The 12,516-nt window shown below is 32.4% G+C and overlaps 1 protein-coding gene across 3 annotated transcripts; it reads left to right on the forward strand.

Annotated features, from left to right (window-relative positions):
* The first annotated feature begins 1,403 nt into the window (after positions 1 to 1,403).
* Positions 1,404 to 11,341, forward strand: LOC137824249 (FAD/NAD(P)-binding oxidoreductase family protein). 3 transcript variants are annotated; one of them, XM_068629804.2, is made up of 10 exons: positions 1,404 to 1,621; positions 1,801 to 1,909; positions 4,617 to 4,716; positions 5,862 to 6,005; positions 7,060 to 7,118; positions 8,752 to 8,819; positions 8,905 to 8,956; positions 9,626 to 9,799; positions 9,931 to 10,530; positions 10,983 to 11,341. In XM_068629804.2, exons 1-10 carry the CDS (start codon positions 1,614 to 1,616, stop codon positions 11,196 to 11,198), a joined length of 1,530 nt encoding a protein of 509 aa, XP_068485905.2. In that variant the 5' UTR covers positions 1,404 to 1,613; the 3' UTR covers positions 11,199 to 11,341. The 3 variants fall into 3 exon arrangements, with proteins under 3 accessions (XP_068485905.2, XP_068485906.2, XP_090150041.1); XM_068629805.2 differs by lacking the exons at positions 1,404 to 1,621; positions 1,801 to 1,909; positions 4,617 to 4,716 and adding an exon at positions 5,562 to 5,654; XM_090293915.1 differs by lacking the exons at positions 1,404 to 1,621; positions 1,801 to 1,909; positions 4,617 to 4,716; positions 5,862 to 6,005; positions 7,060 to 7,118 and adding an exon at positions 7,581 to 7,995.
* Positions 11,342 to 12,516: the final 1,175 nt, after the last annotated feature.

Consider the following 12,516-nt stretch of genomic DNA (forward strand, 5'->3'; position numbering starts at 1 on the left):
CAAAATTTATCTTCTTTTAACAAAGAGAATTTAAGCACCTTTGGCACATTAACTAGTTTCCTCCTTACCACTTGAAGGAATACCTCTATTATGTCTTGATCACCAAAGAACTAGGTATTAATGTTTCCAACCTAAGTGTAAGGAAATGGTAGAGTGAGAGGCTACCAAAAAGATTCACCAATATGTGAAGTTTTTTTACCTTTAAAACCAACAGATTTTGTTATCCTTCTTGTTGGAGCGTTGAAGGAGGACATTGTGCTGAGAGAACTTGGAAATTACAGTGTGTGGTTTGGCTAGTGTGGTTAGACAAATGGATATAAGTTTAATTGTCCAGTGAACTAATATAATTTTTTCGGTTGGTCCCTCTCTCTCTCACTCTCTTCTCCTCCATTACTCTCATATTTATTTTATTAATTGTTGATAATTTTTTTTTAAATTGTATTCATATAATTTTCCTCATAAATTTCATATTCAAGGATTAAGTAAAAAAAATCATTCTAAAATTGTGAAAATTTGTAAATGTTCAATTCACCATCACTCTTATGCATAGTTCCTTGAGTTTAACCATTTCAACAAGCTAACTATATTAGGTTAGTTCATCTAAAAACTTAGAAAAACTATTTGACTAATAAATTAAGAGTCTTTATAAGTAACTAGGGTATGCTCCTAATAATTGATTAAAAAGTAAAAAGAAAAAATGTATAAAAATCATTTAGAAGTATTTTAAAAAATTAATTCATTTTTTAGTTATTAATTTTTAGATTTGTTGACTAAAAGAGTTAATATTGTTTTAATTTTTTTACAGCAAAACAATTTCTGAAAAATCTAATCACGGGTCAATTTTCATAAAATATCCTTACTGTTTTTTTAATTTCTACAAATACATTATTAGATATTTAGCTATAGTAATATCAAGACATGAAATTAAGTATAAATTTATTAACAATTGGAGTATTAATACTCCACCTAAATGGATGAATATAAATTACTCTAATAAAAATATTTGGTTTTTAAGACAGAAAGAGAAGCATGGAAAGTTTTTACTTTTAACTAATCATAGTCTTAATTACATATGTTTTCACTAGGCTATCATTGTTTCACAAAATTTCGTGTATTTTACCATAAAATTTTATTTATTTATTTATTTTGATAATGTATTAAATTTCTAATGAAGTGATAAGAAAATAAATAAAAATAAAATAAGGTTAATACAATATTATTTTACAGAATTAGGTAGTAAAATAATGCCGTCTTGTTTTTTTTTTATAAATTTTTTGGGACAAGTTTTGTTTTGTCAGAAATTTAACAGATAGATAACATGTGAAAAAATTAATAATAAAATGTTAAAAGAATTTAGGTAACAAAATTCGTCTAAAAAAATAAAATAAAATCAGGGAGAGATGAAACGTAAATTTAACACTAAGTTCTTCGAACATTTTTGCAGTTAAGCGCTTCACATTTTTCTATTCTAACGCGATTTTGCGGTGTATCCACGTGTATTCGATTCGAACGCTGTATATCATAGCCCTCCCATGGTTTGAAATCCAGTTCCGTAAATACCAAACCCTTCCTTCTTCCGTCTTCTTGTATTCCACCATTTCCCTCTTCACACAATGAACAGGTATGTATGCTTTTCTATGTTCGGATATTTTCAATTACTTTTTTGAGTTCAAATAATTTTTCTTTCCTCTTCTTTCTTCGTATGCCAGCATCAGAATATGGTTCGTAGTGTTTATAGTGGTTTTCTATCTCTTCCTATTTGTGTTGTTTTGGGCTCTGACTCTGTAACTGATGTAATAGATTGATGAAGAAGACTATTTCAAATGTCTGTGCCCTCAAAATTCCAAGAAAGTATTTTTGTACCGAGGGTGTGAAAGTTGCTGGTTCCACTACTGGAGAGGCGTCCAATGTAAGCATACATCATATCATTACCTATAATTATATTTTTCTAGTTGTTTATAGTGTGTGTTTGTACAAAATTGAATTCATTTACATAGTGTTAAAGCAATATCGGGATAGTTATTTTTGCTATAGATTTTGGAACTGCAAGTTTTATATAATTTGATCAAACGGGCTTCATTCTTGTGTTTCTAAATTGACCATTTTGTGTGGATATGCTTGAAGATTGTAACCCTGTCTTGTTGATGCAGCTCTCCAAGTTTCTTCTTTAGCAGATTAAGGAGTTCTACCTTTTAATATTCATTGAAAGATGCAACCTATTTCCTTTAATACTTCTAGGGAACAATCGCATACTGTAGGCTAGACTTACCTGAGACTTTCTGTAGTGATGCGATACTATAATGGCTTTTGGAAAAGTTTCGAGCAATATATTTGGTATTTTAGCTTTTGTTACAACAGAAAATTGAATATTTCCAGGAGAACCACTTTTGATCTTACTGGAAATTGAGATTTGAATTATATTAAAACTGCTGAGAAACAGTGGGGATGTCAAGGAGCATGTATGGGACAACAGAGAAGGGGGCCTGCAATATTTATGATGTTTTATCAGTAATCAACGTCCAAAAACTTAATATAGAAGACTACCTTAGACCAGAATATTTATTTATTAAGTAGTCAATGGTGTGCTATAGTTGCAGTAGCACTGTGGAGGAGTAGTGCAGTGTAGCCGTTTTCAATTTTGCTCATAGTGGCTGAAATAATGGCCTTGTTCATGCTATAGTAGCGCTACCTTGATATGGTTCTTAAAATCCCATTTTCACCACTATAGTAATATTTGTTTAAGGGTTCTGGGGTTGAATTGTGATTTCTCCCCTATTTTCTAATGAAATTTTTGCTTCAGAAACAAAATTAGGATTTGAAATCCTCTTCCTTGGCCATTCCACGAAAAGGTTCCTTTACACTTCATAAATAATTTTTTTTCCTGTGTTATGATCTATCTTATTTCTTTAAACTTCCCAGATCACATTCTGCTCATTTTTATTTAATTTGTGGTGCTCTTTTTCGTTTGTCATCTTTCATTCTTTTGATTAAATTACGTGTTCCTAGATTGGTGGCGGTGATTGTCTCAGTAAACTGTGACTTATTTGTGTAGTCTAAATTTTAGTTTGTATTAAAATGTTTAAATAGAGGTCATCTCACTTTCCTCTATCCCAGTGTTGCCTGCTGCTGCATTGTTAATTATTAATAGCATAAAGACTCAATACCTTTTGGTTTGGGTGATCAAATAGAAAGGCAGCATACAACATTCATTTACAATCCTCTCATTCATGCTGCAAGCCCTTGGTTCAAGTAGCAAATTTACGAACAGAAAGGAAAAGCACCAAGATATGAAAACTCTACCCATCTCAACAAGCAATCTCAGGCAACTAGTACTCCACTTGACTAAAAACCTTTCAATGCTGACCATGAAAATTTCAAGCACTTGAGACGGATTCAGATGTCTTTGGCCTTTCTCATCACTGGTCACCTCAGCTCTCAAGCTGGTCTCCAGTTCACATCACTGTAATACCCAGAAACCCAACCAAAGACCTTTACTAGTACTCTAAGTCTTCAAATGACAAATTCATAGATTGAAAAGCAAGATCTCTCAACCAAACTTCTTGGCACTGACCCCTTACCGACTCACTGAATGTTTAGGTATTGATAGAACTGATTTTGAAAGAATTGACATGGAAAGAATTGATTTTGAGATTATTGATTAGGCTAAACAAATTGATTTGCATTTGGGAATGATATTTTAGAAGTATGTTGTGAAAATTTAATTTTTTTGAATGCTAAACTGTTATAACTATTGATATATATAAATATATAGATTATTAGATATTTTTTGTGTGGATCGCACACCTAGAATAAATTCTTGTCAACATATAAGCTAAAAGAATTTGTTTATCTCAGAAATTCTAACTCACTGTAGAATAGATTTCGAGAATTCCTAAAGTTCTTCAAAATCTAGGCTGTCCCATTTTGTCCGAGGAAACAGCCGTTTTTTATTTTTCCACACAGGTTGAATCTTGCTATATTCACGACTCTTTGGTTACAACCTATGATGTTAATCAAGTATCTTGTTCAACCACCGTGTTTGCTCCGACTCTTTTGAAGCCACCTCAACAGCAAACCAAAAGGAAACACCAAAGTTGAGCAACTTACCATCGCTCCCCCATGTGAGGAGCTCTCTGCATTAACACCGATCACTTTAATTATTAAGTTGGGCAACTATCCTCAATCATGTGATCAATAAACTCTATGAATTAATTAACACAGACTGGAATCATTTTTGTGTTGGGCAACTTGCCCTCACTTCCTTGAACAACAACCTCTCTGGCTAAATCAAGCACAGCAAAGGAGAAAATGTGACATGCTTCTTTTCTTTTATTAAGTTGAGGTGGATTGTAGATGAGAAGCATCATATTTTTAATTTATATTTCTTACCTTAATTTTTACTTTTTGTAGTTTATTCTTGTTACATTGATTAAAGTAATGACTGTGATTACTGAGTTCTCTACTTCTTTGTAATCTTTGCCAATTATCATCACTTATCCTGGACTTGCACCTTTGTGCGTTTTCACATTATTATATTAGTTTGTATTGAAAGATAATGATTCATGCTATGGAATATCAAATGAAAATTGCCCTATTCTATTCTTGAAAATTGGCAGGAGCATGAGAAGAAGCAGGCTATTAACAAAATTATTCCACAGTATGATATTGCTATTGTAGGAGGAGGGATGGTTGGCATGGCTCTTGCTTGCTTCTTGGGTAGGTATAATGTACATGGAGATGGGTGTGTCTAAGTCATTTTTTCTAGATGCAATTTCTGTAGATAGATAAGCTTTAGCAAAATTCCTCAGCTAATCATGTCTTTACTGAGTTTAATTTTTTTGTCAATCTGCACCTATTTTACCCCTTATCTCAGTTCAATTAACTGAATAAAAGTTTCATATATTTTTCCTATCTAAATTTGTGGTGACTATTGAACTTATTCTGATCCGGATCCATAAAATATTTGACAATCTGTTACACTAGTAATATATGCTTTAATTTGAATTCTACCTACTTGGATCTATCCTTGGTCATTTGTTATAGCTTTCTAAATAACCGGTTTGGTTGTTCCAAACCATGTCAATGGATTACTAATCACCACCACTTTATCAATAAAATTATACTTAGCAATCACCTGTAGTCATTCATTATGATTAATTATTAAAGTTTTTTTTTTTTGCACAGCACTTTTAATCATAATTAGATTTTATTCTTGTAAGGTTCGAGTAGAAATTAAAAATGAATGGTTAGGCTTTTAGGATAGTATTTCATTGCATCTTAGTAGCCTTAAAGGTTTGGTATTTGGTAACTTCAGTTTTATCAAAGAGAGCATCATAGCATGTATTTATCCGATAGTCCAATTATTTGTGATCATTTACAAAGAATATGGCTCAACGTTGTTGACTTGTCCTGGCTTCCTATTAAATTTGAAGCTTGCATTTATAGTTTGAATATATTTGTGAAAAATTGTGTTTTTGTTCTCACACTTCAATAATGTATCCTACTATTCTTGTTTTCAACTGTTTTTGTCTCTAATTTCTATTATTTTATTTGTCATGAAGTGGGTAAGACTGATAATGGCGATGAAGGGAAGTATTAAAAAATGAGAGAGTGAGATAGGGGCAGAGTGAGAGGTGGAAATAATAAAGTATAAGGTGATGTCAGGAACACTTAGAATTTTGTTTTTCCTTTTTAAAAGCTCTCTTTAGAAGCTGTCTTGAAAAGTGATTATTTCCTTAAAATAAGATTTTATCCAAACACTCTTTAAGACAAGAACGAAAACACATAGTTTTGTAATTGATGATGATGATACTGACTAATGTATTATAACTTCAAATCTGGTGAATATTTTGTTCTTCCAGCAAGTATGCCAATGACAAAGCAGTTGAACGTTGCAATTATTGATAGTAATCCAGCTCTGGCCAGTGGCTTGCACATCAAGAAGGAAGACGCCCCTGATCCAAGAGTCAGTACAGTAACTCCTGCTTCTATATCTTTTCTCCAAGGTATTATGTTGTTAGTCAATAAGCACCATCATTGTGGTTTCAAAATCTAATTATTTCTTTTTCTCTTGTTTTTTTGTTTAGAAAAGGAAAAACTTATATTAGAGAAAAAGGAGAAAAATACATGTGAAAGATGAGTTATTTTTTACATATTTAAAAGCTTACATATGTGTGTGTATACATACACACACACACACACACACACATATATATATATATATATATATAAACCAATAATATAACATGCCTACTAAATCCTTCTATACAGTAATGCATTTCTTCCAAATGTACATTTTTCTTACGGGAATTAGATACTACTGAAATGCTGTTTAACTCCAAAGAAGAAGGTAAGATGACTGTAGGCAAGAAAGAATTGAACCTAAGGCTTGCCCTTGAAACATTTGGAAGAAATGCTGCTTTAGATCCCGCCCAGATCAGATCAAGGGCAGTCTATTTTTTCTCTTTCTAAAAGATTGAAAGTTTACTACGGGTGCTCTTTAGGCTGTGTTGGGTTGTGAACTTCACATCAAGGTGACAGGATTCGAACCTGTGGTCCTATACCAGTTTGGTGCATATTTATCAATATGCTCCAGCTTAGAGGGGGAATTAGATACTACTGAAATGCTGTTTAACTCCAAAGAAGAAGGTAAGATGACTGTAGGCAAGAAAGAATTGAACCTAAGGCTTGCCCTTGAAACATTTGGAAGAAATGCTGCTTTAGATCCCGCCCAGATCAGATCAAGGGCAGTCTATTTTTTCTCTTTCTAAAAGATTGAAAGTTTACCACGGGTGCTCTTTAGGCTGTGTTGGGTTGTGAACTTCACATCAAGGTGACAGGATTCGAACCTGTGGTCCTATACCAGTTTGGTGCATATTTATCAATATGCTCTAGCTTAGAGGGGGTGTTGAAAATTAAGATAAAATATCCTCTATTTATTTGCAATAAATGAAATAAGAGTATGTAAACCATCATCTATTGTCTAGTAAAACACATGGTTTTAGTCTAATTACTACGCTGTTCTTTTTCTTTTAACAATTACTTTTTGTCTATTTTCAGATGCTGGTGCTTGGAAATATGTTGAGCAAAACCGACATGCTTATTTTAATGTAATGCAGGTAACTTTTTTTCTCTCTCCTATTCATTGTTATTTATTATTTTCTCTTTGTGACTAGCACAATAGTGGAAATGGATTCTCAAAGTGCATAGTTATTAGGAGCATATTTAGGAAATTAACACAAATGTTGTGCAAATACCTATAAAGCACAACTCTGCTGTAGCAAGTCGGCTACCAACACTCATATGATACTGGTATGGTACATGTCCAATTCAAAGTATCAAATGCCTTAGAAATATTAGTTGTAATTGCTAAATTACTACCGAAACGTGTGAATCATATTTATAGCCTCCCAAGCAATGCCAATACAAGTTCTCAAATCTGTGGTGTAATAAATTTGACAATTTTCTTTAGATCATATTTGATAACGCCATGAATGGTTATTCATTACTTATCGGAAGTTAGTTGGAAAGTTAAATTACCATGCTGTAACAAGACCAGATATCTCCCTTGCTGTGAGCAGAGAAAGCCAATTTCACAACTCTCAACGTGAATGTCACTAGGATGCTACTGTCAATATACTTCAATCACTAGGGAGGACATGGGAGATGAAGGCTTACAATACGAAGATACAGGGCATATGGAGATTGGTGGTTAAACAACTGCTGATATTGCAAGCACTCTCCTGGATAGACACTCTACTTCATGATCTTTTGTGGAGAAAAGTGAATTTGTGGAAAAGCAAGAAGCAGACTTGGTTGATGCAATTGCTCACAGATAACAACATTTGTGAATAACAGTCAATGAACTGACAGTCAGGCGGCACTGCACATATCTTCAAATCCTATCTTTCATGAAAGGACTAAAATCATTGAGATTGATTGTCATTTTGTTTGGGAGAATGTTGTCTGCAAAGATAGCAACAAAATTCATAAAGGGTATGTTTGAACAAGCTTCTCCATAAGGACTTCTAACAGAGAAAAATAAGAAGAAAAAATTAATGGGTTTTTCCATAAGTTAAAATTAGTTTATTCACAAGTTAAAAATAAAAAGATTTAGAGAAGTTACATCAGAGATCTTCTACAAAGTAACTTACGCAGAAGTTAATTTCAAATTTTTTTCCTATTTTTCTTTCCTGAAAGTCCTTATGAAAAAGTTTGTCTAAATAGGCCTAAACTCTAATTTTCAACTTGTATACAATAAAGGATGGAGTCCATAATACTTCTGACAAGCTTGGTGTGTATATCATGGGCTCCAACTTAATGGGAAATGTTAGAATGTGTTTGGTATTTCTGGTAGGATTTGAAGTATATATAGTGTAATCAGCTAAGGACCAATTTAGGATTTGTATCTGAGATTGAATCCTTGCAATCAATTCCAACGCTAATATATACAGACCATGTGTAGACTGTTACAGACACAATGCCAGCCTATCAGTTTTATTCTCTAAATTCAAGTATCAGTTGAGAGAAGTAACTAACTTCACATAGTAGGATAAGGCTTTGGTGGTGGTGATTATTAAATATAAAATTTTATTCACTTTCTTTATTTAAGCACCTAACTTTGTTTATACCTTATTTTTTGTGCTTGCCTCAAGACCGGTGATTCTCCTTGTCTTGAGGATGCATTTTGCTTTGTCTACACTTTTACTCTACTATTCAACATTTCATGAATTGTTTTGTATCTCTTCGCAGGTCTGGGATTATACTGGTTTGGGATATGCTAGATATAATGCAAGAGATGTAAACAAAGACTTTCTAGGGTAAGTGTAGACATGTCGTCATTAAGTAAACCCCTTTTGCAAAAAACAGCTATTCCATTTCTAATTGGAAAACTTGATCACTTAGGTGTGTGGCCGAGAATAAAGTGCTCCACAATGCCTTACTGTCATGCGTAAAGGTATAAATTTGCATTTTGCGTGTGATATGCAGTATGTAATTACTTGGTTAGTAATTTTATGATAAGCAAGCATTTAGCCACTTGGACAATGTTCCAAATTGGGGAGTCTGTTCATTATTCATAACTAAAAACCGATAGGATTTCTCAGTCATGCTCCTGTTCTTAAATTCTCCTCTCTCCTGACACGTTATTATATTGTACAAAAATGACATTGTTTTGTCTAAATGATGTTAAGATGTCCTAGACTGGCTAGGAACATACCAAAAATACTCCTAACAAGACTTGGAAAATCCTATTGATCTAGATTTTGGGGGTTGAAGACCAGTTCATTTATGACTGCTAGGAACTTCATGAACTAGAAAGTCTGAACTTTTCATATTTTTCTTTCACTTGTCTTTCAATTCAGAGTGCAAGAATACTCTCTGAATAGTAAGCTTATTAATACTAGTGTTAAATGTGAATGGGATGAAATACTGTCATTCTTGGATGTTTTGCTGGTTTAGACATGTTTTAATGTTAGGACTATCATCAAGTCAGTAAATCTAGTTATGTTTTGGCTGATTCCACTTTTCCCCCATTAAGGACATTGTGTATTTCATTATGTATGAGTAAAATTTGTCATTTTGGGGCATACATACATTACATTGAGAACGACAACCTTCTTGACAGGATTCTGATTTCAAGACAACAATCTATCCTTTGAGGTTAAGTTCAATGACTTTGAATACAAGCTCTATGTCTATAGTGGAGGAGAATACAAATTCCGTAGAACCGTCATCTGCTCAAGGGCATGGTGCAAAGCTGCAACTTAGTGATGGAAGTAGCTTATATGCAAAGTTGGTGGTAATTTAAATGTGTTATGTTGCATTAAACAGTAACAAAATTTTGCTTAACTGCATTCTGGATGACAATTAGCGACCCCCTTATTGTTACATGTTAATGTATGTATATTAATAAAGATGCTTGTTGTGAAGGTTGGCGCTGATGGTGGAAAATCACATGTTAGGGAATTGGCAGGAATCAAAACGACTGGATGGAATTACTCTCAGAATGCAATAATCTGCACAGTAGAGCATACCTCTGAAAATGTATGTGCATGGCAACGTTTTCTACCCAGCGGTCCAATTGCTCTGTTACCCATAGGTGATAAGTTTAGCAATATTGTTTGGACCATGAGCCCAGCAGAGTCAAACAGTCGCAAATCAACTACTGAGGAAGAATTTTTAAAGGATGTGAATTATGCTTTAGATTATGGTTATGGACCTCGTCCTACGTCAGGCTTATTAGGAACTCGAGACATGTTCTCTTGGTTTAAAATGGATGCAACAATATCAACTAATGAATTCTTTGAAATTCCTCCAAAAGTGACCAAGTTGGCATCTGAAAGGATGGTGTTCCCTTTGTCTTTAAGGCATGCCAATTCCTATTCCTCAAAACGTGTGGTTCTTATTGGAGATGCAGCCCACACTGTCCATCCTCTTGCTGGTCAAGGAGTTAATTTGGGTTTTGGAGATGCATTTTCTCTTTCAAGAATTATTGCAGAGGGGATTGCTTTGGGCTCTGATATTGGAGAGGTATGTTATGTCATATGTGTGCATTGGTTTGTTCCTGGGTGGTATAATCATTTGCTGGTTGGAATCCGGAAGGCTTCGTAGATTATCTCATTCATATATAGCTTTTGCAAAATACATTTTTTTTACCTACACATCTAACTTTATCAACTTAAATTTCTTTTATCACAAAATTTAAAACTAAATTGAGACTTTGGCATACCATTTTATTTTAAAGTATTAGTAAATTTCTACTGTCTAATTATACATCTATCAGTGTCTCTAAACTACTTAAAAGTTGGCATACAGCATTTTTTAAGACAATAATACACTATTCAACAATTATATTAATAAAATTTAATATCTGTAAAAAGCCATTAAATATGTAAGTTTACAAAAGTTTGAGTAACTTTGGAACTGCTAATATGTTTGTACATATAAATTTGGTATGGTTATTTCTGTGTACGGTTCTGCAGGTAAATTTATTAAAGAAGTATGAAGCAGAGAGAAGATCAGGCAATATTATGATGATGGCTATCCTTGATGGCTTCCAAAAAGCCTATTCTGTTGACTTTGGACCTTTTAATATTCTGCGAGCAGCTGCTTTCCATGGGGCAAACTATATATCACCACTCAAAAAAAGTATCATTTCCTATGCTTCAGGAGACCATAAATTGCCCATTTTCTTGTGAATACAGAAATGTCAATAATTTTGGCATACTTAGGAAACTAAGTTTTAGCAAATGGAACTAATCAGCTTTACATTTCTAAAGTTGTTCTGATCTTGCTTCTTAATGCTGTGGTAAATATATATTGTCATTGCAGATTCTGGATTCTTCTTCGGCTACAGTGAGTATTTTAATCGCCCTCTTATTTTTTGTGGTCAAACATTTTAGGTGAGATGGCAATACCCATTTAGAAATTGGTGGTGGGGCTTACATGAAATTAGGTCTAAATCATTTCCTAAATTCAAGGCTTGAACTTAGTATATTTGCAAAGAATATTTTCTAAGGGGGTAAACTTATTTTGAAAACTTAATTAAAAGGTCTACTGCAATACAGTTTTAGGTTCACAAATGTATATAACTGTAAACGATTACACCAAAGTTTGATTGCTTTTTCTTTTTTTTGTTTGGGTTTTAAAAGATTTATTAAGCAATACAAGTTAAACTTATTTATAATTTTCTTATTCAATAATAGTATTTATAAAAATAAAAGATATATAAAATTAATTCAACTAAATTTATGCTGTTGATATCAAAATTACATAAAATTGTTAACATATATGCTTTGGTAACTTTTACTTGTAAAAATCTTAAAAACCATTTTAATTTATAGCAAACAGTTTTAAAGATATTTTAAATAATTCATTATAGATAACAATAATAATAATAATAATAGTAATTAAAGGAATTTAATATTAAATGCTAAAAAAATTCCATATTATTTTTTAATACATTTTTACAAGGTAAAAATATTTGTTTTAACTCAACTTATTACTTTCAAAATTTATTACAAATTATTTCGTAAATTTCATTTTAAATTTTAAAACTCAACCACAAGCTAAACATATTAAAACAAATCTGAAGTTAGAGAATAGAATTTAAAATATTTCAAAATGTCAAAGTTTTATTTAATGATATTATTTTCAGATAATTGATTTCATGAAGTAAAAAAAGGGACTAAATGACAGAGAAAAACAAATAATACATCATATCATATATCGTACAGATAAAAATAAAGTAAATAAATTCTTGTAAGAGAATAAAATTCTAACAAACCACTATGAGTTTGGAAACTTTTTTAGTTGAGAAAGAAAACACGTATTTCGGCCACATACAACTCTCATCCCTGACCCTATCCATCCACTATTCGCTGCACAATCTACGATGAGTTCTTATTTTAAAACACCAATTCACACTATGAAAAGTGCTTCGGAATATGATTTTGCTTTTAATTTCTTTAAATAAAAAAGTTGTACTTATTTTCCAATTTTATAATTATTGATTTT

This window comes from Phaseolus vulgaris, chromosome 8, assembly GCF_051622355.1.
Source record: "Phaseolus vulgaris cultivar YP4 chromosome 8, ASM5162235v1, whole genome shotgun sequence".
Lineage (NCBI taxonomy): Eukaryota > Viridiplantae > Streptophyta > Magnoliopsida > Fabales > Fabaceae > Phaseolus > Phaseolus vulgaris.